The sequence below is a fragment of the Pungitius pungitius genome, chromosome 16 (genome assembly GCF_949316345.1).
Source record: "Pungitius pungitius chromosome 16, fPunPun2.1, whole genome shotgun sequence".
Lineage (NCBI taxonomy): Eukaryota > Metazoa > Chordata > Actinopteri > Perciformes > Gasterosteidae > Pungitius > Pungitius pungitius.
The window spans coordinates 4,000,631-4,028,557 of NC_084915.1; the positions used below are offsets into that span (position 1 = coordinate 4,000,631).

Genomic DNA, 27,927 nt, shown 5'->3' on the forward strand with positions numbered 1-27,927 from the left:
TTGCACTCCCATGTTATGTCTTTATTTGTGAGTGTGTATTTCTTCTGGGTTGCATGCATAAGTTTGTGTGTGTGTTTGTGTGTGTGTGTGTTTGTGTGTGTGCTTGCACAGTTTCACATGTGTGAGGCAACTGAACAATGAAGTGGTTTAAATAACTTTGGAACAAGAACAAAAGCAACAAAATTCACAAGCTCAACATCTATAAAGATACACAGCTCAGAGAGTTTCATGTCATCAGATGAAAAGCAGTGATGAAAAAATGACCTCCGATATTTCAATACAAATAAGACATTCATTGGATTTTAAAAGCATCAGTCATACAGGGAAAGCACGGGCCACTGTATAGAACAATTTGAGCTAGCTGTAGGGAAATCTTAACAGCAGAGTTGAAAGATCCATTGATTAAGACGCTGCTAAGACTAATTCATGAGAATACCAATTTACTTTGTTGCTAAAATGGGTATATAAACATTAATGCAGCTTTGCTGTTTCATTGAAGTAAACAGAAACACTTAAATCATAGGAAAGAGTTAAACACACAGAATAGACAGAATTAGATGTATAATTTGTCCATATCATGTCATTATAAGTTTGTAATCACATATAAACTATCACATAGTTACTTTTTAGCCCCAAACCATCCCAACACCTAACTCTCCACCTTTAGGAACCATTCCCTCACCCTTCCTTTTCAGTTCATGATGGTGCAATTTGATTGACATGCAAGAGCACAACCACATTGAGTGACGTTGCTGTGGACGAAGCTTCACTCTAGGACTTCACATCCTGCTTCTTTTTCTGGAATCTCCTGAACTGCGACTGGATGGCCACGGCGGCCTTCTCCGTCTCCGGGTTGTCCATATCGATGTCGAAGTCCTGGGGGAGGTTGTTCTTGGTCTTCTCATCTTTACAGGAGAGAGTGGCGTGAGGATATTCAGAACAATGATTGTTGTTTGTCAGTATCCTTGTGCGTCCAACCTTGCATTAGCTATTGCTGGGGAGGTGGACTGAAACCAGTCCCCACTTAAATTGGATTGGGTTGCCACTCACAGCGGCAAAATGCAGAGACAATTTTTTGCGATCAATCTCACATCGGCAATCTAGACTTTCCAATTAAGCTCAAACTTGTATTATGTAATTTATGATAACAGCAAGCTTAGCAACAATCTCTTGTCTCCCAGATTGCCTATTGGGTGATGGTCTAATATTTTTTGTCGTCACTCAGTTTTTGTCGTCAATCAAGTTCCATCTATCTGTTTTTTTGCTTTGACAAGACAAAAGACTACGTGGATGAAGACTAACAGCTCGGTTTGGCAAATGCACATCCCTGCCTCCACTAAAGCGCAGCATGGAGCTGTGGTTTTCTGTGGTTTAGTAGTTAGGGTGACCTTATTCAAATAAAATGTAAAAATCATTAAATAAATGGACAGCACAGACCAAACGTAAACAAAGAGGGCTACTTGCTCTCTTCAGACTGAAAGGAACACATTGTCTTTCATGACAGGAGACAATCATCTATTTATAAATAGCAAGAGATATGTTGTCAAGCTTGTAGATATCCATAAAGGATAACACCATTCTGTGTGAAGACAGCTAAACTTGTTCAAATGAAAGGTCAAATAAATGCAGCATCACAAAAGAGTACATGATAAAGAGCAAAAGAAAAACATCCTATAATAAGTGTACAGTGAGGATTAAAGACTGAAGCCAAGTGAGTGCAGACACAAGTGAAACGGGTCGGGTTTCTCCCATGTGACCCAGTGGGTAGTTGTCGTGCAGTTCTCCGTGCGGGACTGTGACCACCCTACGTAAACGCTGTAGCGCAAACAGAGTTTTCAGAGTTTTTAAAATGGCTTACGTTTGGATGGAACCTTTTGTTGACTTTTAGGACCTTGGATGACATGTGTGAACAAATGAATATTTTATGATTGCACAGAGTCTCCTTGTCTCACACACAGCACACATTACTCCTGCTCCACAGCTCGGACGAGCTTGACACCCCAGAGGGAATGTCACAGTTTTAATAATCTGTCGTGCTGATACAGGATTGAGTCATATTGCCACTATGAACGATGGAAGCATTTCCATAAGAAGTTTATGAAAGGTCATGGTCAAATTGGTTCCTGTGGGAGTTTGATTGATGAGGTCTAGAGAACAGTGAGAAACTAAACTGAGCCATGAATACTGAACCACGGGATCAACTCCAATACTAATACTAGAAAAGGGACTGATTCATTCTCTTAAACTGAGCAATTGTGCTGACAGGTAAAGGGTTAAAAAGTTATCGATTTTCATAGAGACATGATGCCCTTTCAGTCAATCCCAACCAGTAATACCAGCTTTTCAGTTGACATTAAGTAAAAAAGCATCTTTGCATCTGAAAACCTATGAAACCGGTTAAAAGATAAAAGTTACTAGAAAAATGTTTTGGTGTTTCACATTCTTTTTCTCACCGAATGAATAAAAAAGATTCAATATTATATTGTGTGTTCAACATCTCTACTAACAAAGGATTATCAATCCCTCCTTTCTATTCCCCACATTTTTATAATTTAAGTCTCCCATGTAAAATGCTTTGAATAAATATAAATAGAACTGTTGGAAGATACACATAAGAAGCTTTGAAACACTGTTCATTTATTGCATTCAATTGCTTTAGTAACCTTCCCACATAAAGAAGCAAAATAAAGGGGGGGGGGGGGAGTGTTGCAACAAATGCAATTTGCGCCTCTATCAAATTCAATTAAACTGTCTAAAATCACCCCTGAACACTGTTGAGATGTCTCCTTGTGGACTGAGCCTGAGCTGCAATACACTTCATCATCCCAGAAGTTGGGACAGAAATCCATTCCAACCCAGGGTCCTGAATGTGTTATCAGCAGCCCCAGAGAGAGGAGAGAGGCAGCACATGTACATAGGGCTGCTTTAGCTGCCAAATGGGGCTTTGGAGCCATTTAGCAGTGGATATGCTGCAGTGAACCTGCTACATCCATTGTGTTAGGAGGAGGTTCACTTCAAGGAATGAAGGACCTTCAATAATTCCTACATATATTTTATCATATGCTACCATGAAACCTAATTTTGTGGATGTGCTGTCTGCAGCAAGCACTTAAAAGATATCAGATCCTCTTGCACGGTTGAAACTAGGAGACTAAGTAACGGTGAACAACCCGTTATATGTAATGACTGAAATGTATATTCATCATAACACCAGGGTTTTTTTAAGCTACGGTAACATCTGGTAATTCTGCAAGCCTTTGAGGAAATGTCTGGATGATTCACATGTTTTTGAAAACCGGAACTTTGCCAGGAAGACAGCTGTGCTCTTAACACCATGCATGACTTTCAAAGGTATCCCAAGTACCCAGAGGCCAGTTTTACCGTTGATGACTCAGGGGTTGGAATTATATTATGATGCCAACAATACCATGGCCCAATTTGCAAAGTAGGTCTCCTTGAATTGCCACTATGGTTGAGTAGCCCTTTCGATCACCATTACAACTTTGTTATTTTGTTTCTTACTTAGAAAAGAACAAACCAATTTGTATATTGAGATAACTTAGAAAGAATTTGAGATAATTTGAACTAACTGTACCAACGTATTATTCACAAAATAAGCCTTTCGAGATGCATCTCTTTTTCAAGAGAGTCTTGACAATTGAATGCAGTAGTCTTCAATTGTCAGTCCACGGCTGCAGTAGAACGTAAAGAGGTTTTAACATTCATTGTGTCTCATGGATTGCATCAAATTATTTGAAAAAAATGTATTCAAGGATTTTCGCACCCCTGAATATTGTAGTCATATCAACTAATGCATACTATGTAATTCTACAAATATTTCAATGTGATTGATTATGCTTGTGTAATATCGCGTTTATTCTGTATAACTCCTCTAGTAGGAAAATTAAGGTCAAGTCCAACAAAGTCAGACGACAATCTGTCATGTTTACATTTGTTTATTGTTGTCCTTATACAGTTTGTTCCTTAATTTGTTTTTTTTTCATTGCGTGGTAACCAAATATCATACTTTTGTGGTAGAATTGTGGTAAAACTAGCCAAAGCTTGGCTCTTTTACTATTTGTAACCCATAAAGAAAACAAAACATTAGTAATATTCTGTATTTCTGCATACTTGATAAAAAGCATGATCAATATAAAATACCTTGGCCAGCAGATGGTTTGCTGTTTCCAGTCATTGATGCAGATGCTTGTCTCTGCAAAACAAAAGAAAAACCCCCATGTCAATAGCGGCATATGAATTTCTTTTTCACGCAATTGTTCATTTCTATATATTTCCACAAAATGCAGTACATCAAACATCTAAATGCCAAGACATATTGTATCTTTCCCACTGAGAGAACATCCCAGGAAGACCTCCTTGCACTGAGTCCTGGGGAACACGTTGCAGGTCTGCCTCTGCTTTTTATCAGGGGAGCCAGGAGGAGATTTGTGTGTCTATAATCCATGTTTCTGCTGTAAGGTCACGTTCACCCTGCCTCCTCTAACAGCTCCAGAACGCTCTCCACCCAGACAGGCCGCTGCTCTGCAGCAGTACAACATGTACTCAGCTTCCAAATGCAGAGACATGACAGTGTGTGTGAGAAGGTTTGCTTCAGTTTCACAATTCAGTTCTTTACATTTTGCAATTATTAACTGAATATCTGTTCTTTTGGCTATCATTTTAATATAAATACAAGAGCAGATAAGATCATTGTATTTCACTAGCTCAGAGACCATCTAGCCGTGCTCTACTTGAATTATTAATACAGGGAACTTCAATTACCAAAGCAGTTTCTATGCTTGCAACTCAAGTGGGAACAAAGCAAAACTAAATGGTAGGAGAAACCTGACATCATTCACCTATGTTTTCCCTTGTGTGTCATCACAAGAGCCACTGGAGGAGGAATAGTTGAGCCCCGTGGCCATCTGTTTTTTGGTTTACGCACGGAGAGTGAACACCGCCAGGATTCCCAGCGCCAAGCTGACTTTCATCCGCTTGATTGTGCTCTCGTATTCAGCAGGGGCAGGAGTGGTGCCACGCACCATACATCACACCTCCACCCACCAGGCGTCCGGCAGCGGAGCCACAGTCGCATTTGAGGGATTGACAGTTGCGCCGCAATATCAAGAAATAAAGACGAATGCCGTATTATCTGATATCAATTGCCAGCTGCAGCTTCTTGCTGATTGATGCAACTTGATGTTTGCTACAGTCCATTTCCCAAAGTATTCTCAGACTATGAGCACATTCTCATAGCGGTAGACACCAACAGATATGCTCATTTAGCTTCCGAATTAGACCTATTTTCTCATTCTAGGACCGGTTTCAACTATAACTTATTTGCAACTTCATGAGGTGGCTAAAACATTTCCTTGATCACACCACAATGATGTGCGTGCTATTTCTGTCTGGTGTTGTAGATGAAGTAATCCTAAGAAGGATATATTTAGTCTATCTATAAAGTTATCACATAAAAGCATCAATAACATTGACATCCTCAAACAAACACTGAGGAATTTAATTCTATAATATAATAATTTTGTTCTGTTTTTTTCAGTGCCAATCTTTACTTAAATCATCATCATTATCATCATCATCATTATTACCATCTAAACCCCACTTTCTCTCTCTCTCTCTCTCTCTCTCACTCTCAGTCTCTCCTCAATTCCTCCTTCTTTCTCTTTCTGCCTGGATACAGTCGGAGCTGCTTACATAACAGCTCCAGTCCTAATGTGCACTGGGATATCACTTGATATGCACATCAGAACGTTTTCCGCCTCACCATTTCCCCTTTTTCTGCTCAATCGCTCCTCTCAGGTGGAGTTTCTAACAGAAGGGGGCATTTTGAGAAATCTGTTTGAGAATTTTTGGAAGAATGAGGTGGATTTTGAGTGGGATGTTTGTCGTGGCGCATCTCGTCCCATGCACAACTTTGGCAATGCTTGATTGCCATTACTTATTCACTTCTAGCAGCTGAGGTGGCATCATTTTTATTGGCCAGAAGCATTCAAAAATTCTCTGGTTAATATTGAAAAAGAGCTGGTGGAAATTTGCTCCTCGTTTGGGAGTGATTTAAAGCGCATACACTGTGGGATATCACAATGACGTTCTCTAGCAAACAAAAACACAGTCTATGAGCCGTAAAACGGGAGTAACTGTCTAAAAACACGCTGCACCATGTTTGAGGCATTTCCTTCATGGCAGGAACTGCAAATTAGTCCCGAAAATGTTCCCAAAGCGGTGCTTATGTAAAATATTTTCATCAAAGCTAGAAGCTAACAACAAAAACTAGACACTGAATCCCTGCCCCAGAAGAAGCTAAATCGAGTGATGTCCATATCATTTCTCTCAGAGCAAAATAACCACCATGCACCACAAGCGTATGAATACTAGATGCCCCTTAACTTTGACATTTGAATTAAATTATTAAATCAATCTGTGTTTTTTAGCAAAATACGTGCAGTGGCGATTGTATTTGCATCACACGTCATTTCAGCGCCTTCATCCATATAAAGTGAAAACACTGTTGTGGGTGAGGCTTTGATGTAAGTTTTTATACTGTGAGGCATCAGGACTGAGACTCAGCAGAAGCATAAAACAGAAAACTACTTCTTTACAGGTTTAGGGTATTTACTAGCAAGAAAAAAACTCTACTTTACAAAAAAAACTCTAAGGCAGCACAAGCACACTCGGCATGCTGGAAAAGCCTCGAAAACAAAAAAAGGAACACAAAAAAACCCTAGGAACAATGCTGGCTAACATCATTAGAGTGACTTATTGGGGCTAAGTATAGGTGGGGTGATGGTTAACTGAATTCAGGTGTGGGGGGAAAAGGGCGGGAAACAAAACAAAGACAGGAAGTATATTGGTTCTTGAGGTGTGGTCAAAAGAATAAAACAGCAGTGAAAACTGCAGTGTCAGACTTTAGTTGGTATATGCAAAGATATTTTAGAAAGTTTTCAAAATGCTGTCATTTGACCAAAAAAACGAAAGAAAACAAACAAATTGTCATGTTGCCCCTGTCGGACTCCTCCCCCGCCAGCTCTGCTCCACTCTTCCCACCAGCTGCAGTCAATCACCCTCGTCACCTCACCTCCTCTTAAGGAGCTGCAAAACCCTGTGCCGTTGTCAGTTCGTTGCCATTCAACGTCGACTCGCCAGGCCCCAGCCAAGCTTTGTCTTGTCCTGCCTTGCCTTTTCTATTTAAACTAACCATTGTTCTCGTGCCTCAGGAAACTGCTTCAGGAGCACGCCAGGGGGGACCTCCAGCCAAGCGGTATCACCCATCCTCGAGCCCGGACCTCGTCCAAGCCAAGTCCCTGTCTGCCGCACCGACACAATAAACCTGTACACTCTCCCACGACTTACCTGTCTTTTCTCTGGGTTCCAGCACCTGGGTTCGCCCCGTCAGGGTACCATGACACAAATAAGGTATTAAATCATCTTTGACTCGGTGTTGAGCTCACTGGACATATCCAGGCTACAGTTTTGTATCTGCATAAAGAAAATAGCGATCTTACTATAATGCTTAATAAACACTAGACTAGACCGCTGTACCAGCACACAAACATCTACAGAAATTCTTTCGGGCCTGCCAAACATCACGGCTCCTCATTAGGAAGCTGGACGAGGGATCGGTTTGCCAGTAATGTGGCGAGCTAAATGGAGCCTCGCCAGCTGGTGTGCGGTGCTTGTGCTCAGCTCGACGCCGTGTCGTCCCTGAGGACCAGCCGCCACGTTTGCCTGCTCTCGGCCCCATATGCCCGAGACAGAAGGAGCTTGACAAATGGATGGCAATGACGATAATTACATTGCTAACGACGATGTCCCTTGCACAGAGCGTGTGCCACATATGGCTCTGTCTGATATGGTTGACTAACAATGTGCAAAGCTTGATAAACACTTGTGATTTTGTTCCCACTTGAGCTGACTGTATCTTTAGTGATGTTTGGTGATGTTTTCAATTGAAAAAAACTGAAATAGATGGCAGGCTACTACAATTAAATATATATTTAATTGTTAAATATACAATTAATATATATATATTTAATTATCAATACATTTACATTTCTATTTTTCTGATTTCTACTGTGCTACCGCTGCACAGTACATCTGTACAAATGATCGACGTAGAGCTGACAGAGTCCAGATGAGTTGAACTGCTGTTGCTTCGGTCAACGTTTCCTTTTGTGATGCTCACATTAGATGAAGTTTATGAAGCCCAACGCTGGAACAAAGGTTTAGCGCGAACATGGAGGGAATCGGTGAAATAAATAAATTACCTTCCCAGTGTGTGGGAAGCTATTTTTGGTTCTCATGGCAGCACGAGCTCCCCAGGGAGACTCCATGCTGCACTCAGGATCTATTAACAATTTAACGTGAAGACAACAAAACTAGGTCACAGGCAGCTCATCCCAGCTGTAACTCCTGAGCAGCTTCCCCCCCAGCAAACTGGAAGACATGGAAGAGTGTCACGGCTGAGGGATGATTGACTGAACATGTTTTGGTGACATCAGAAATGCATACTTGTCTACTTGTAATGGGTAAAGAGTATCAACATGTGCTTGTAATTCAAAATAAACATTTTTCAGCTTGGTACAATCATGTTTAGTCCCTATAGCTAGTATTTGTATCCTAATGGGAGAGATTTTAAAACAATAAAATATGCATTAAAAACATTTTTTAGCGTCTGATAAGCTTTTAAACACATAACGCTGTTACTAACAGGTCTTACTCCATATTTAAATGTCCCATTTGATCAAAAGTCAAGCTTCTCTCTGTGAAAACTATAAATGAATTTAGCTGATGGATTAAGAGACATGAAAGTAAATTCCAACAATGTAAAACAGTGCATTGCAATGTTTGACCTCTTTAAATGCACAGTTGTTTCAGGGGGAAAAACGTCGGAATACGGAAAACGGAATACTATTAAATAATAATTTCAATTCATCACATTCTAACAATCTTACTGTGTGTAGTTGACAGCCGTCAAAAACTGTGCACAAACTGAGGCAAAACAGCTTAAGATCTAAGACTTCTTCTCCTGTATGAATCCAGAAGCCTCTTCAGCCCCTAAACTCATTAACTTTCAACAACAAAGCAGATTATCCGTTCATGTGCAACGTTAATCTCAACAATACAGAAAGTCAATTCAGATTCAGCGCCAGCCCTTCAGGAAATTATGTCAAGTGAAGGTTGCTGTAATGTTTTTAAATGTCTGTCCACATTTACAACCGTGGTCCTAGTAAAAAAAAATAAAAAAATAATGAGAGCAGATGATCTTCTTGTGCATTAAAACTGTTGTTTTCGACAAAACATTTGGAATATGAAAGCCTGACTTAGTTATTTGTCTTCATCTGACACTGACACCTTCACTTATTAAGGTGAGTGAGTTACACCCCAGACTTCCTTTAAATTGGTGGTATTAATCTTGAAGACAGCTTTTCAGAGGAAGAAATAAATGGGAAGAAAGGAACAACTATGTGGTGGGGGGGGGGGGGGGGGGGCAATTAAAATGAAGCTCACGTGTGTGATGAAGTTAGCATTGCCATCCTTCCCTAAAGCCAGAGGGTGGCTAATCAATCAGAGGATGCTCATATGACATAGAGTTTATTATTACCTCATAAATAGTGACGTTTAAATGTTGCGACGGGTTGTAAAAAGTTTGATTGCATTGCACTTCTCATTTGATTTGTTCCCTAAACAGGGGCACTGTTTCCAAGGGGACTTGTTACTGAAGGCTTTGAGTGTCACAAAGAAAGTTCCATTCACTTTAATAATGTATGTGTGGAGGAAGAAATCCAAGAGTAATTTGCATGATACATTGCAAGTCTTAGTGAGATTTGTTGTTGTCATGTAGTTTGGCATTTTAAATCTCAACAGATCTGCTACACTGCAGAGAAACTTATTTTAATCCCCTAAATATATTCAACGACATCATTACACTATAAGGGAGGTACAGTCTGCCTTCCAGCTTGAGTTATTCAAGTGAAACTAATGGCATAGCAGCATGGTTTTCCCATAGACCATTAGCAAGCATTAGGCAGAGTATGGCCCACGCAGCGGCATACATCAAACTGCAAGATTCATTCTCACTATCAGTCAGAAGGCAATCGAAAACACTGTGGAGGGTGTAATTAAAAGGGCAAATGAGTAAAATGTTTACTGCTCTGCTGCACAAAGTAAATCGATTTGCAGATGTTGAGAGGGATTTTACCCCACTCTTATTCCATCCTGGTCCAAAACAACACTTCACACATAGACAAATGATAAGTGACTGGAAGGAGATGCAAACCGATCGAGTGACAAAAAAATCTATGTACAGCAAAAAAACAACAACGAATGAATAAGGCCGAGGTTTTCAGGTACACTGCATCATGTGATGCGTCTGTTTGATCACTGCTTTAAATAGCTGGCTCCCTTCAGTGTGACTTTGTTTGTGTCAGTTTACAGTCAGCCACAACATGAGGAGACAAGCCTGTGTCCACTCGTACATTTAACTTAATACATCTCTACAAATCTATTGTTTAATCCTCATTTAGCACATGTGGAAGTGCAATAAAAAAGTTAATAATCTACAAGAGACATATGAATAATGTAGTATATACATGCATGTATTCTTTCAACTCTATTATTGCATTTTAAATCAGGTGTCATCCAAATGTAGGATGAGGCATTCTGGGATATTAACAGATTTATAAGACTTACTTTTAAATTCCTCCGAGAGATGATATGTGACATTTAAATAGCCTGCTATTTATAAACCAAAAGTGGAGACGTTACTATGGCACTGATTTTGGCAATTGAGGTGCAATCTGCTGTGGTTTTCCTCTTGTGTTGACTGTTCACAACCCCCTCCTCACTCAACGATTTGTGTTGTTTCTCTCCACAAGCCGGAAGCTCTTAGGATGGATTACAGATTATTTTGATGTATGATCTCTGTTCATTGTTCGAAGCTGGATTAGGGTTAAGTCTACAGGCTACGCAAAAAATCCAAGAGAATTAAAAGATTTGAAGTTTTTACATATCGGGTCAGTAAGTGAGAAAAGAATCACATTCGAATAAACAAGCTTTGAATTTTATTTGAATGTTTCTTCAAGAGCAACCTTTTCTCTATAATCTGATCATTGCTTCGGGCCCAATCGCTAACCCTTCAGAGGAAGGAAATCTATCCTTGACTACTTTTCTTAGCATGCTTTCCTTTTTTACCATGATGAGCAACTTGACTCTTGCACTCCCATTAATTTGATTTCGAATTCTTTGTTTGATGAAACAAATGTCTTTGCCAAGTGGTAACCATAGCCACCGCTCTCATTGTAACTACAGTGCGTGGTGGGTGAACACAGCCCACTTAAATGTTGATGCATTGATTGAAGAACAGGGTCCCCTGTGGCAATATTAGCAGGCATCCTCGATAATGACTTTTTAAGGAGATTCATACAGATCATTTCCAACCTAGTCCTCTAAAAATATATACTATGCCTTCCGCTGAATGTCGACGTTTCTGAACCAGGTGATCAAGACAGATTTTGGAAGTGTAGCTAACCTGCAAGAAGAGATCATTATCATTTGCTGAGCCACTGAAAAGTGGAGGTGACATATCTTGGCATCCGCTCGGCATCTGGCTTGAGCCTCTCCTCCCGGTGCCATCTAATTAAAGTTCTATTAAGCAACCTAAGGCTCAAGCAAAGGGGGGAGTAAGTCTCCAGAGGATTATGCAAGCTGAATAGTACAACAGCGTGAAAACACTCACATTAGATGGGTTGATAAGATGCTTGCTTTGTTGCATAAAAATAAAAGAGCACAATGTCTAAAAAAAATGCCACAATGTTTACATGACTATGAACAGCTGAAAATAAATCAGCCGCTCAATACCAAGCATAGACGGCTGCATTATCCGAGACAAAAGACAATTTTCATTTTCCAAATAAATTGATGGGTTTTTTTTCTATTTACCTGGTTGTGAAGCAGGATGTTTTTAGTGTATTGCTGCAATAGTTAAAGTGACACACAGCTTTGGGGTGTTTTGAACACAGCCGGTGCTTTCCTTTAATCATATTATCAAAGTGCCCTCAAAAAAACAACTCACCACAGTAGCTCCACAGGAAAGGCAGGTGGGGAGAGGCAATTGTCAAGACAAATGCTCCAATCTGGAAATCTTTATTATTCTATAGAATAATACTTCCCCTCTGCTGCTTTGTGTGTTGCTGAGCCGAGCAGAGGCAGAGCAGTGGAGCGTGGAGGTCCACGGATCCCGCCATTGATTCATATTTTAATTATTCATTCAGAGCATCGTACTCTTGTCTCGGGCCTTGGCTCTTTTTAGGCGCATCACTGACATGAGATGCAACTGAGTTTTAGTGTTTCTATGTGTAATGTCTTATTTATAAGATGTCACTCTGCCCAGCGTAAAACAGAGGATAGGCGGAAGTCAACGTCATTACTGTGTCCCATATGTGTGTGTGTTGGTGTGTCACAGTGTCCAAAAAAACATTGCAAGTCTGAGTTAAAAGGTTTCAAGTGGCAGCTGATGTTCATAACAGTGTACACTACACATGCACACACAAACAACTTTATTTCACATTACTGAGGAATGAGGACGCTCCAACAGAGGACGGCATGCGGCAGCTGAGACACCGAGGCTTGGCACCATCCAATATACAGCCAGATCCAGATTTAAAGAAGTGTTTTTACCACATTTTGTGCTTTTAACGGCATCCTGGAATATTTCGGTGACTATTGGAGATGCTCGTTGCCGGTGAACTATCTTTAAGAGAAGACTGCCACTGGAGGCCTTTTTAATCTCCACTACAAGTCCACATACAAGTTGCAAGGGCTCGGCCACCAATGAAATGATGCATGAGGTGTGGGTCAATACTGCCCATGCTTCATCACGCATGTGCTCATGCTGGACTGAGCCTGTAGTTTAAAATGTCACCGTTGAAACATGTTAACTAACAAGGAGGAATATGTATATCCGATAGTATATTACATTATATTCATTTAGCTGACGCTTTTATCCAAAGCAACTTACATTGCATTATAACCCATGCTTTACATTTTTGCCTGGTGAGCAATTAGGGGTTAGGTGTCTTGCTCAAGGACACTTCGACATGGCACATGGAGCAGCCGGGATTCGAACCAACCTTGTGGCTCCCAGCGCATTACACTCGATGCACTGCATCGGGTCAGGCACCCAGACATTGTCTTTTGAAGTTTCAGAGTTATCAATTATCTATAAGACCAGCTGCACTGCTTAAAATGAATAATATTTTAACATTAACAAAAACATTTAAAAAGGCAGTGTGCTTAATTTATAGTTGATCTTATCTGTCCATTGCAGTGGGGATTGAGTGATTCATTAGTTGTCACCTTGATTTTGCGTTCCAAGAGAACGTTGAAAACAATAGCAATTAATGTTTTCCTAAATAGAAACATGCATTACATGTAGAAATGTAATTAACGCATGCAGACACATCCAACATCGACGAAAGGAAAAGTTCGAGTTGTTGGACAAAGCGCGACGTTTTGGAGACGAATGCATCCACCGCCCATCACTGGGATTACATTTCCACCACTTCTGTTGGTCCGTTTTCATCCAATTATTTTCTGCAGTTCAATAAAACGTGCTTTGAACACCGGATTTAGGATGTACGAAGAAGCACCTACCTCACTCATGGCTGCGCGCTCTGTGCGTGTGTGCCTAGGTTTCTGTGTGGTTTTCCGGGGACCTGCGATGCGCACCGTCCAGTTGACTGAAAGAAGGCTGAAGTCCTCTCCGAACCGCTCCGACGCGCCGCCTGCTTTTATAGCGCCGGCAGTGCGTCTCCATGAAGACCAATGGGCGTCTGGGTCTCCTCGCCTCCATCCCTCTCTCTCCACGTTGAACCAGCCCTTCGCATTTGCATCAATCTGCCACTGAATTTGGCTCCTTTTCAGTTCCCTATTGGAAAAGGGGGTAGGTCGAGGGGTCGTGGGGTTGAGGGGTCGAGGGGCGGCACATTCAAACTGACCACTGGGTGTGAAATTGCAAAGTCATGTGTTGAACCCATTAAATAAAGAAATCGTTTGCAGCCTGTGGCTATATGTTTTTTTCATAAAATCTCAAAAGTATCAAATAAGTCAAGGGGTGTATTGTTTGTCCTGGACATCTGCATGCACCCCCCCCCCCCCCCACAGACTGACTACATCTCCATGAATGAAATGATCCCCACTCGGACCCCACTGGATGTTACATACCTTTAATCACAATGAGACCACCGCGTACAAAAGATTGTGACACAATGAGGGGATTTACTTTTATGACATTGATGAACGTATACACAAGGTGTCTGAGTCTCCATATTTATTCATTACCCCGGCATTCATAGGGAATATGACTCTAGGTCGTCCTTCAATCAAATGACTGGTAGTTTGATGCCACAACATTCGGTCCTATAGCTGTGTACTGATGTTAGTTATTGATGGTAAGGTGAATGGTAGCTCCTGTCATTGGAGTATAGATGTGTGGTGACCTGACAATTGTGCTTTGAATGGTTGGGAGACTTGAAAAGTGCTACACAAGTACTTACTATCATTACATTCATTTTGAGGCAAGACCTCAGTGTCTCTGAAGGCCGCATTGTGTTACAGCTCACAGGCAGGTGTCTTTGAGTCATTATCACAGTTGCACAAATAGGCTCCATTTGCTTTCTAGAGAGAGTTCCAGAGATACTCCGACACAGCCGTGGTAGCCGTTGATGAACGTGTCGGCTTTTGCAGGGTTTAAATCTGCCAACTCTTTCTAAACTCTAACCCTCCTGTCTCCATGTTGACAATCCGACAAAGTGAGCATTCAGCTGGGCTGCAGCTTTGTAAGCCAAGTTGCACGCTTATCCATATGCTTCCCAAGACTCCCCCCCCCACCATCCCCTTCCCCTCTACCCTCTCTCTCTCTCCCTCTCTCTCTTTTCCTGTCTATCCTTCACCCAGCTTCACTAGGTCTTAAAATGTTGCTGAGGCATTTTTAGATAATAACTGCTGCTAGACCGGCTATTTTAGGTATCGTTTCTTCAAGGAAGTATCTTTATTTTCAAAAGGGTAACTTGACAGTTTTGATTGGTGTGTCCCACTGTGAGAGGTAAGGTCTAAATCAGTCCCATCCACATTGCTAATTTTATAGATCAGCATAACCTCACAGCATGATACAAAAACAATTGTATAAAGTCTTATCACACATGTATTGTATGTATCAGATTGTTCTTGTTTTTGATCTGTGTGGACCTCAGTCTCTCTATCTTAATTATATATTATGTCCACCCTCTGTTTGTTTTCAATTCAGTCTTCCAATTTCTGTTAGCGAGATGAATCCTTGAGGATTCAAGAAGTAGAAACTTCTCCATAGCAACCATCATCAACCAACCTTGATATGCATTGCCTATTTTCCTGGAATACTACAAAATTAAATCCTCTCCTTATCATTTATGAATAAAATTATGTTAAAAATTAAGATGTTGGTTAAAATTCAAACATGCATGAAAGGACAACAGAAATCGTGTCGAAATAAATGGTTATCGGCTAAGAAGCAGATTTTGAAGGTGCAACTGATGCTTTTAAGTGATACCGGTAGATCATTATTACTACCGGACAATATTTCACAATTTAACCGTCTGCAGTAATTCTACTTTGCATTATGTTCTGACTAGAATGGGTTATGCCAGCTAAAGGCAATAAAACACAATAAAAGTGCTTGGGAGAGAGCCCTGAAAGTCAGAAAATATTAAATAATATTAACATTAAAAATCTGCTACTTAAATTTACATTGAAATAAATACCTTCATGTATTGTAAGTTGCTCAGTAGAGATAATACAAATCGAAAAATATCTTTCATGTTCCTGCCCCATTTCAAATCGGAAAACAAACACAGCAGGTAATCTGACTTAAAGGGCTCTTAATGCAGGCTGTATTAGAAGAGGCTCACTCCCCCTCAAGATGTTGAAACAACATGTTAGGTTGACACAGCAGCACTCTAATATGCATCACTCCTGTCATTTGTTGTCCAGACACAGAAACGTAGCAGATGTTATGCTTACAGTGGGCATGTCTGCAGAGCTGTACACGGAATGGTTTTAAGTCCCTGTGTCCATCCTTTTTCTGCCACTTATCCAAGTCCTGGTCGCTCCGTGTCATTGAAAATGGCCAAAAAAAAAGGACTTCATGGTTCAGTTTGCTGTTGCTAGATGCAGGAGGCAGTAGTTTTACAGCTTGATTTTCTATTCTAGGTATTTGTTGGGGAGACAGAGCTAAAAGAAAGTGAATCTTTGTATCTGAACCAGGTGGCCAGAAAATTAATTCAATTGTATTCCAAGCATTGTTGGACCACCTGGAAGAGATATGTCCATGTCCTTCGGTGAGCCTTGAGCAAATGAACATCTGGTGATGACACCATTCCAATACAATAACCTTTCCAGGAACCAAGGGAATGTTGGAGCTGTTAAAACTTGTGTAGTGGCAGAATTAAACTTATAACCAAGGGGCAGGGCCTCCAAATGTCCATTTAGACTTGCTGTGGCTATTTGAAAGAAAAGATAATATTGAATCCAATCACTAACCAACTAATTAGCTGCCTGATGATTTGGAACTGTGCCATTGAACAGTGAATATCATGTTATCACCTAATTGTATCACAGTAGAGGTAAGAGATGCCATTGCACCTCTGTATCTGATCCAAAAGATCACTAGGCTGAGTTTGCTCCCTGCCGGTGCATCTTGTCCAACAAGCCCAGTAATGTCTGTCCTGGTCAAATAAAGGTCATCAAGGTAAACACAGCAAAAACCATGCTGAATGCTCAGGTCCAAGATATATGTAAGCATTTTCATGATAGATGGATCAGTGACTTCCAACCATTTCCAGCCTCTATAACCAACTGCGTCGACCTTTTGTCATCTATTCTCGGGATAATTCATTTATGACCATATATAATATCTCAAAGCCCTGTTGACAAATCCAGGCTGTCAGTGCATTCCTTTCGTGCCTGTGAGTTTTTCTTTTGGCTTTGAATTCCAAATTGAGCACCTTTAATTAATTATATTAACCAAAAAGAGAAAAAGAAATTTTAGGACGATCTAACAATTCATTCATGGGAAATGTTCTTCATAGGGACCATTCAAACACTGTATGTTAAAGGTTTAATTGCTTACAACATTATCCCATCTAAATAGGATACCGAGCAGAGAAACATAGGAAGGACTTACACTTTAAGACACTTACAGATGTGGTGGAACAAAGTCATTTTATAATGGTCCCTTTTGAATATTTGTCTTGAACACATCAATACAAGTACGTGACTTAATGGCTTGAACTATAATAGCAATTCAACATAAATATGGCCTCTGGGCGGTCAGTCGAGAACAACTAGAACCGGTAGTGCTAATAAAGCCTTAACTGTCCATGGTCTTGCGATGATGCTGTTATTGAGGAGGAATATAAAATATATCCTACAAAGCTTTAAGCTGTTCCAGAAACGTTTCAGTCCTCTTCTCACACGATGGTGACGTGTCTGTGTTTCCTGACGCCTGATTCACCCACTGTGATGTGGGTGCCACTGTAGCCATTTCTCGCCTGGTTAGTGTTCACATCATCAGCCACCTACATTGAAAAGAAGCAGACAATTGACATTAACAAACAACGTATCTAACTTGTCTCCCAAAGATATAAACAAACAGACAGTATGGACTCATATTTCACCGGCCTTTCCCTCCTTGCCTTTGCAAATCAAAGTTTATTGCTCCAATTGAAAGATAATCACCTTGGTATTACCAGGCTGCCGTTGTGGATTCTAATAGCTAAATAAATCATTTTTGATAAAGAGGTACCTCATTAATGACTGAAATATTCCAAATGATCAAGCAATGAATTTTTCATGAGTACTGTGCGATGTCTAATGGATATCACTTTAAAAATGACTTTAAAAAGTGTAATATTTCTGTAACTACTTTGTCTATCTGGATATTTATTTTCGGTGGCAATAAAGGGAAACCCCTGTGAGTGTTCTGGTATGTAAAGATAAGCGTATATGTTACTGGTGAAGAAATACTTCAATATAACACAAAAAGAACATTCAAATTTTGAGATTTACCTGAAATAAAATCACTAACAGCCCAATTAAATCATGGAGATAACGAGTCTAAAACCCCATCTGAGTGATAGCCCAGTGTGTGGACAGTAAGATTTGGTTTTTATGGTGAAAGAGTGAGGATTACTACTCTAGAAAAGGCTTTTGTGAAGGAACATGGAAATGATTATGTAGTGGTGCAGAAGGTGGTAGTGGAGGAAAGTTAGCGGAATGGAGAAAATAACCCTGTGAGACATCATCATTGTCCCTGTATGGAAAAGCGCACCAGCTTCAATTGAGACTGCTTGGTTCCTGTCTGAGGCGTAAAGATATTCAGAAGACCATTCCCGGTTTCCCCTTCAAAAATATCCAAAAATGTAAGAGAACAGTTCTCACAGCTTCCTCCCCACCAAGCGGAATGTCTATAACAGAGGGGAAACCAAACTGGGTCCCTGTATACCCTTCTCTATGCCTACACCTGAACAGCCCTACCTCAGACACTTTGAAGCCGTTTTCCTGGGAAAAAACACTGTCACTGAGTGTGCTGGGAGGAAGGCCTGTGAACGAAGAAGACAATCGGCGCTATTGTTACTTTACTTTGTCACAAGTAGATACCGGCTTGGTAAAGCATTGTAGCATATGGCGAGTGCCAATTTATCACTATTTTTCATTTGAATCTTTTACGTGTTTGTGTATTACTAGTTGTACCCTCTGGCACGTATCCTGCGTTCTCTCGACCCTGTCTCTGTTCAGCTGCATTGCCACCGCTCATCTGGCTGTGTATCCTCACTCTTCTACTGCAAACAAACAGGTTGTAACATGGAAACATGTAGAAGCACAGGCTGTGAGGTAGAATGAAGAGGTTTTAACAAGACATTGATCCCATTCCTTGGCTGCTTACCTCATTTCATCCTGGTAATTGGATTCTGGGGAGGATCGTTAAATTAGTTGTTGTGCATGTATCATATATAACTATTTGCTGAGCACCACATGCTTTTGTTTTGTATTAATGATTTTGGACACACCGTATGGTGTGAATTCGATACGTTTAATAAAGGCCTTACGTTTTTCTTTGCTGCGCTTGTAGCAAAAGATAATTCCGAGGATGAGCAAAACCAGCAGAGCAAGACCTCCGATGGACACGACCACGGCTATCAGCACGGTCCAGTCAGGGGGGCTGGGAACTGTTGAAGAGAGAACCAGCGTTCAGGGTGAGATTCAAGGACTGAAACTACACTCCGGGTTGTTGCTATTAATGTCATTTCTACACAGCATGTGGTGAATGTTATTGGTTCTTTTCCCAATTCAGTTAAAACCTGCTTTCATGAGATTGTACTTCAGTTGCAGCGGGGGAGGGGAATAGGGGGGGGTCTCTTTGTGGATTCTCTGACATCCCATCATCCTACATCATACATCAGGGAATTCAATAACATGCAGTGTTGAAGTACTCAAGATCGGCCCTAGTCTCAAGACCACTTTTTGAACCGCATTTTAACCCTGTCTGGTTTAAGCAAAGAACTCTCTGGATTGTGTCTTAAGACCACACCTGCTGGGCTTCCTCCAGAGGTGTGGACTCGAGTCATGTGACTTGGACTCAGTCATGAATTTGATGACTTCAGACTCGACTCGACAAAACGTACAAAGACTTGCAACTCGACTTGGACTTTAACATCGATGACTCGTGACTTCACTTGGACTCAAGCCTTTTGACTCGAGAAGACTTGCTACTTCCCATGAAAACTGGGGGAAAACATTTTCACACTGCCGCGCCGCTCTGTTTATCTGCATCTGTCAAAAAAATGTGCGCCACCTGTATGCAGAGAGCGCGCGCTGCCTGTACGACATCCAATCACTGCAGTCCCACCTGGTTCTGATTTGACAGCATCTAAACAGGCACATTGCAAGACAACCAATGAAGCGCAACAACGCGCCAGTTGGAAAAATGATACCGAAGATAGTTTCGTTTGGCTATAAAAATTACGAGGTAGTCGACAAAAAACAAGTTGCTATTTGCAAGACATGCGGGTCGAAGATTACAGACGGAGCTGCCACAACGTCCAACTTTGTTTGACATCTGAAGTTGCACAAAGAAAGATACGTTTTGAACGAATGCTGAGCACCTTATCGAATGTACCGTAACTCACGAGCATTTTACCGTATCAACGAGACAGCTCGTTCATGCTTACAAAAATCTGGATTTTTGATCCCGGATTCAGACTCCGATGGAAATCCTCGCCAACATTATGTCAACGTCCGTTTTGAAGTACTGTAACACAGTCACGGTCGATCCACCATTACCCTTCCCTTCGTAGTCTAGGTCTGTGAGGCAGCGCGCCATCACCCAGGGTTCCCCGTCCCCACTTTGCTTTAAAGCATATGACTTCGGTTTCTTGAGGGAAGGGCTTTTGAAGCAGTGAAAATATTCTTAATATTGCATAATCAGAAATATATTATCGTATACCTTAGTGTACAATAGACAATGAATATTAACACAACATTTATATGAGTAAAGAGTAGTTTCAAATAAAACATGTGGTTATAAGGGATTTTCTGTAATAAGAGGACTTGAAATGACTCGAAACTAAAATGGTAAGACTTTGGACTCGACTTGAGACTTGTTGGCTTTGACTTTTGACTCGACTTGGGACTTGCCTCATCTTTGACTCGACTTGACTTGGGACTCGAGGGCAACGACTTGAGACTTACTTGTGACTTGCATAACAATGACTTTGTCCCACCTCTGGCTTCCTCTACACTGCCTGTGAATTGTCTGGATTATAAATGTACATCATGAACTTGAGTGCTCATAAAAAACAAAGAACACATATAACTTCCTAAAATCGTTTTTGATTATTTTACCTCTGTCTTGGTACACTTGGAGAAATAATATCTGGATATAAAAGAGGTTAATGAAGAAAATGAATTTTATTTTATATATTTTTATGGAAATATGAATTCCTTCAGTTTGCAAGTTCCCAATTCACGAGAATCTCACTTTGGGAGAGGGGATGGGGTATCGTCACACACACAAACGCAAAGAAAAATGTAATTCATTTATTTCACTAATTCAATTCCTTAAGGGTTCTTCTCAGGAGGTTAGACTCTAATTTCAAATCGCCCGGCTGGCACCTGTAGCCATGACACCTCTTTGCTAAGAGACGAGTAGCAGATGCAAAATGCTCCCCCCCCCCTTTACTCACGTTAGTCTCATCTTTTTCCGTTCTAATTGCCGCGCTTGACTTCATGGTGTAACCTTTATTATTGTTCGGTCTGAAACGGCGCGCCCAGTGACGGATGGTTTAGCAATATTGTTGTCCGGGGAGAACGGTCGGTCCGGGAGATTTTTGGGAGGGGCTTTGAAATTCGGGAGTCTCACGGAAAAATCGGGAGGGTTGGCATTTTCACATTCCATTGGGCACATAATTATGCAGCAAAATCAATTTTCTAATTTAGAAGTGGTAGAAAGGCTCAGAGGAGGCTTTGTGCCCAGAGTATTTAAAGTTGTGAAGGATCTTCTTACCAACCACCAAGAAGACAGAGCTGAATAGGGGGCTTGTTAGTGACGACACAGTGGCCTGACACTCCACCGTGGTGTTTCTGTCTGCCTGGAACTTCAGGATGCTCGAGGAGTTGAATGTATCCCCATCGGCCATGCTGGTAGTGTTTTGCAGACTGCTGCTCACAGCTTGGCCATTTTGTGTCCACCTGACAGTTGGGATTGGGAACCAAGCAGATGTGACACACTGTATCTCCACCTGCTGGCCCTGCTGCACCACCGTCACGTTTTCTCCCTTGATGTTGACCGTACCGCTCTCTGAGAAATAAAGGCAGGGTCAGGGATGGGGGATCTTTTAGGAGCGGTGGTCGTTGAGTGATGAGAACAGGTATTGTCCCCAATTGTTGGTTGGCTTCGCTGCTCCATGTTAACAATGGTAAGGGATAGTTAATGGCTTAAAAAAAAGATTAAAAAATAATTCATATATACTTAGACAGACAGTTTGAAGGGTAAGTCTGTCGATATTATATTCGTTTCTTATTGCCATAACAGTTCTGTACGGCAGCATAGCTCACTGATACATTGTTACTCCTCAGTGAGTTAAAACATAGCTAGCAAACCATGTTTTAACTTTCTCAGTCTAGTGGAAAATCTTTCCTTAGTTTGCTATTAACATTGTTTGCTATTATGATTTAATTTTGTTCATCAAACTTGTTGGATTCCAAACTCTGCCATTCTATTATCCCTCAAATGGTGTCAAAATGAATATGACTGAGATGGGCCGTATCAGCTCACAGTGCTAACAGTGCAAACAACAGGATTGTTTAAATAATGTCAGCATTATTAACTATAACCGCCATATAAAAAGTAGTGCAGAGGGATACACATGCTAATACGTAGAATCAAAGCACATATAAACTGTGACTAAAGCAAACACCCAGGGAGATTGAACTCCTTATCTGCTCATGTAGACATTACTCCTCTAGATCTTTACCTACTGAATTTGTTTTGCGTGCAGGTTTTGCTACATGCGAGGAGACTCTGTCATTAAGCTACCCATCATCTGCATGAGATGGAGCTCTGTCGCTTTAATTCCCAATATCCATTCATCCAGACCAGATGTTTCACAGTAGGATTAGTTGAAGGCAGTCTGACCACATTGAGGTCGGAAGTCAAAGAACGGCCACAGAGTCCCTGAACAACGTCTACATGGGGACAATCCTACCTTGTACGTGAAGCTGGGCCGTCTTGGAGCCATAAGACCCGGACACACTGCACATGACAAGGCTGGCATCCTCACTGCGGGCGACGTTATGGATGGTCAATTCCACACAGCTGGTGTCACGGGAGCAGAACCTGGCAGAGAACTGCTCTGAGGACGAGGTCATGTCACCGTTGATGTTGAAATTGAGCACCAACAATCCTCCGACAGTCCAGGTCATAAAATTCCAGGTTCCTTTTACAGTGGCGTTGAATCTTGCATCACAGCCTTGAAGCACTGTTAAATTTAACGGCTCCAGCTGGAACTCTCCCAAAACCGCTGAAAATGAAAGAGACAACATGTCATGACGGAGTTACATGAGTTTAGAAGGTGAGTTCTGAAGGTGAGTTTCCCCTCCTTTTGTATGAAGGAACTACTACTAAGACAGGATTTGGGTTTAAATGACTGAAAAATGTATAGTGTCTGATTTCAACTGAACAGTGCAGCTCAAAAAAAAATTATGGTGATGAAGCTGCATTTTTCAACTCCCTTAAACTCGTAAATTAATTCATAACAACACTACTCTCTTTTGAGATGTTTATCTGAAGACGTCTTCACCAAAATACTTGAATTCAAATCTGTTCTATAAGGATTCTTTCTTTAAGATATTTTAAATGTGTTATTATAAATATAATACAACATTTGATATGTACAGTACCAGTCATACGTTTGGACACACCCTCTCATTTAATTCAATACTTGACTGGTACTTTATGTAAATACTGTGCTTGAGACGGGTTTGAGTTTGCTTAAGGTATGTGAACATTACAAAGGTCATGGGGTTTTTTTGCTGGTTCTTGAGGGAACTTATAAAGTCTAGGTTGCAAATGTTGAGGACAGAAAAGGGACATTTATCTCACAAGTCCGTTGCAATTTAAACTGATTCATATTTAAAACACTCTTACAGGGGACACGGTCCAGGTCTGGCTGTTGTCTTAAACACTGTGTGGGAAATAAGACACAACTATTTGGACAACAGTGTTGTTTGCCCAGACTTTATACAAACTATTCAAAACAAAGAATGCTGACCTCCAGTTGCACACAGTAATAGACAGACGTGGAAGAGGTTGGGCCGACATTTCCGGGGAACAACCATTCTAGTGTTGGTGCGCTGGAAAGACGGAAGAGAGACACAGCTGTGAGAATGTTCAATTCAATTCATTTTATTTTGTATAGCCCAAGATCGCAAATCAGTCCTTTCTTGTTGTCTAACAACTTTCAGAAAAAGAACTCTCTACAAATAATAGCATACTAATATGCACATTCTTTGGGTTTAAATTATCTCAAATGAGTGCTGGAAGAAAATCTGATGTTAGCGGTAAACATCTGTGAAAGTGATTGTAGGAGACCGTACAATGAATTTCACAGTTTTAAGTGAAATTGAACAACTCCGTAGAAGAAATTTAAACCTGAAATATCTTGCACAAGAACAAACACCGAGCCTGGATATGTTGACAAACGACAGCGCATCGAGAAAAGTGTCGATGACTTCCTCAATTAGCAGCTAGGCATGATTTTAGCTTGTGGGAGGGTTTCCTTTTGTAGATAATATTTCAAATTACCTGTTTTGATACTTATTTTAATTATGTCTGTATGAAATTCAATTCAATTAATTTTATTTTGTATATCCTATAAAATAATAAATAAATAATAATAAATAAAAAGTTTGCCTCAGAGGGCTTTACAGTATGTGCTCATGCGAGATCTTCTATCCTGAAACCCTCACACCGGCACAGGAAAAACTCCCCAAAATCTATTGCTATATTATCCAGTTTTGTCTCTTCTATTTCTTTTGTTCTGCCATCAGATGGAATGTGATACATGCTTTTGGTATGCTTTCCTAGCTTTTCCATACATACCCGTGTTGACTTTCACTAATGGTCCCTGTGGATAAAATCCGTGCCTTTGTGAGCAAATATTCCTCAAAATCAACATCATCTTCACTTTAAAGAAACTTACTGCCTGAGAGGTCCCGCCGCTGTGAGTGGAATAGATCACAGCTTCATTTCTGAAAACAGAAGGGGGTGGAGCCGGGCTGCACCTGAGGCTGTAAAACACTCTCACAGGGGGCAAGGTCCAGGTCTGGCTTTTGAAACTCGTACCCTTATCACCTTCGGTCTAGCTGTCAGTAACTAATGAACCTTGTGGCTGGATGTGAGGCTGACAATGTTACTTGCAGGCAGAAAAGAAATGTTTGTTTGCCGGCTCTTCATGAATTTCATGAAGCCTTCGTTGTGAGTCTGACGGCTTATTTCTGTGTTTATCACCTTTATGAAAATATTTTAATTATAGCACAATTTATGTAAATATTTTCCCTCCATGTCATAAAAATGTTTATATCTTCCATTTATTCTTCCATAATTTAAATTCTTATATCATTCTGTCTTATGTAATTCTTGGGGGGGGAAACAGTGCACTCCAGTTGGGGCTGTAGTTAAGAGTACAAAAACAGAGGAGAAAAAACAGAATGAAGAAGAATGTGAAGTAATGCAAAGCTGAAAATAATAAGAATATATTTTCTTCAAGTCCCTGAAAGCTTTAGAACAGATTTTATTGAGGACATAATCACTTTAGAATGCCACACAGTTTTGGACAATTCACTTGACCTTTAGAGGAGCATATTCCTTCAACAGACCTGAGCAAATCCCCAGCTAAGCTAAACCTCCTTTCACAGGGTGCATTGAAGAGGATGTTTAAATGGGATACAAGGACATTTACTGCTAAATAAATTTGTTTGCAGGATATTTATTTGTTATGGATGATTTTGTTCTTATTTATATTTACATTTTTGGGCAAACTGGAGTCATGTTCGTGTTCTGACACTTAAGCTTCTACAGAAGAAGTAGATAAGCTCCCATTAAATGAGCTCCCTTGAATCAAATCAGGCTTATTTATAGCGTCACACAGAGATTACCTTTTCAAGACATAATCACAATAATAAGGGGGAAAGACCGTCAGCGTCTTTCAGTAACCTGACCTTTGACCTTCTAGTCGAGGGAAGAAAAAAGAGGGCAACCTTTATTGTTTCCAAACTTTTTTTCTGGAGACCCACTTTTTAAAAGTAACCAACCCCTCATTATTCCTCATTATTTTTACTGCCATTCCTGCATCACTTTATTTTATTTTGAATAGGTGAACCAGCCATTTACAAGAGAAATGCATTCGATGTATTACATGATCTATGGGTTAGGGTTAGTTATGTCTATGTTAAAGGCTAGACACACTTTATTTTTATAAAGAAAAGTATTTGGGTGGAGTTATGCTTGCCTTTCATTGTAGATGTAAGTAAGATTCAGTTCAAAGTAAAATTAAACATTCAGGCTCCCCCATGTGGCACAAAGGTATAGTGCAGATAAAAATGTAGATGAGATAAATTCTATTCATTTATTTGGTGGCCCAAATAAACTTTCCCTCGACCCACCTCTGGGACCCAACCCACACTTTAGTAATCAAAACTTTTTCCCGTTGTCTTAATTTATCATGAATCCAACATCATGACATCATCAAGAATGTGATGGTTATAACTCATGTCTCTAGGCCCATCATATGCAATATTTTACTAATAAACAGAAAAGTTTTATAATAGCTTGAACATCTAAACTGGAGAAAACACACCCAAATTGTTTTTGGCTTCGACGCCATGACTTCAAACAAACACACTATATGTACATGTGGCCTGCGGCAGGTTTGATGAATGAAGGTGGAGGTATGTGTGTGAACCAGAGTTCACCCTTTCACTGCGGAGAGTCCTGAGGACCAGTGACACATTTTGATTAGTGTCAGTGGGATGGCTGCATCAAGCTCATCACCATCAAGGTCACCTGGACAACACATGTTTGGACTAGCAGCTAAACCGCCATCTGCATAAAAAGCTGATACTGACACACTTTTACCACCAGAGATCACTGTAGGATCGTTTTGATTCAGACAAAATGGGATTTTTTTTGCAGGAATTGTTCTGTATGCATTTTCTACAAAAAACAGTATGGACAAATGTACAGACTGCAGAGATTTGAATGCATTAAAATTGCAAAATACATTTTAAAGAAAGAGAAAAAACAATGTTTTCTTTATTCAGCTGCCATGAACACAATGTATGCAGTTGTGGAATGAGTATTAACAGCATTTACTTGAGTAAAATAAGTAATAACACAGAATAAAATATTGTATCTGAATTAAAAATATTTCAATCAAATCATCAAGACTAAAAGCCCCTGGTCAGTGTTTTTTGTAATATCAAGATAAAAGTAAAAGGAGTCCATTGAACGGTGAGTACAAGTCAGGTGCGGCTGATTCATAGAGGTCAATGCGGCCCCACCATGAGCGACGGGGTGGGGGGAAGAAGAAATAAATATATATTTTTTGTTTATTATATTAAAACTGCATTTTACAAATAGTCAATATTTTTGAAACGTGGATTACATACCCGGTAAAATTTGTAAATTATGATATGTGCGCAAAATATATGCTTTTCCTGCCCTTCCGTTTTTCCACTTGAAATGCTTTGCAACATGCGCAAGCCTTTTTGAACCATGGATTGAAAGACTTTGTGTCGACGGACTCGCGCGTGTTGCAAAGCAATTTACCGCCAGAACACCAGGTGGAAAAACGTTTTTTTGTTGAAGACCACCTAGAGAGTGACGTCATAGTGTGTGGAAGTCGTTGGTTTGTTTATTTATCAGTGACTTTTTTTGTCCCGTGCATCGCCACTGCTGCTTTTCAAAGCATTTTTTTCGCGGACATATTTGTCCCGTATTTTCCTCCACAACTTTGAATAAACCGACGTTTGCGGAGATCTGCGTCCACTATACGAACGCCATCCGCGCGTCCTTATAGTCCGCCAATGACGGGTTGTATCAATGACCACGTTTTTTTCCGACACTAACTCTTCAAACTGATTCATTCTCTCTTAAACAAATTTAATAATGGCGGAATTATGCTATGAAACCGGAAATGTGAGACTCCTGAAAGGATGTAGTTAGCAGACCAATCACAGCCTCGCGGGCAGCGTGAGCTCGCGTAGCTTTTGACGCAAGTTTAGAAAAATGGGTCGACACACACAAGAACGCAAGAGGGG

General features: G+C 40.5%; 2 protein-coding genes across 2 annotated transcripts; both read right to left on the reverse strand.

Moving 5' to 3' along the window:
- Window positions 1-13,893, reverse strand: pcp4a (Purkinje cell protein 4a). Its single transcript, XM_037468560.2, has 3 exons — window positions 13,669-13,893; window positions 4,162-4,213; window positions 1-905 (listed from the first exon to the last, which is right to left on the reverse strand). Exons 1-3 carry the CDS (start codon window positions 13,675-13,677, stop codon window positions 772-774), a joined length of 195 nt encoding a protein of 64 aa, XP_037324457.1. The 5' UTR covers window positions 13,678-13,893; the 3' UTR covers window positions 1-771.
- A 2,941-nt stretch (window positions 13,894-16,834) lies between these two features.
- On the reverse strand, window positions 16,835-24,861 carry igsf5a (immunoglobulin superfamily, member 5a). The gene is made up of 9 exons (XM_037466683.2): window positions 24,810-24,861; window positions 23,880-23,961; window positions 22,815-23,129; window positions 21,614-21,907; window positions 19,158-19,277; window positions 18,995-19,019; window positions 18,778-18,890; window positions 18,586-18,650; window positions 16,835-17,627 (listed from the first exon to the last, which is right to left on the reverse strand). Exons 2-9 carry the CDS (start codon window positions 23,944-23,946, stop codon window positions 17,520-17,522), a joined length of 1,107 nt encoding a protein of 368 aa, XP_037322580.1. The 5' UTR covers window positions 23,947-23,961; window positions 24,810-24,861; the 3' UTR covers window positions 16,835-17,519.
- Between the last annotated feature and the right edge of the window lie 3,066 nt (window positions 24,862-27,927).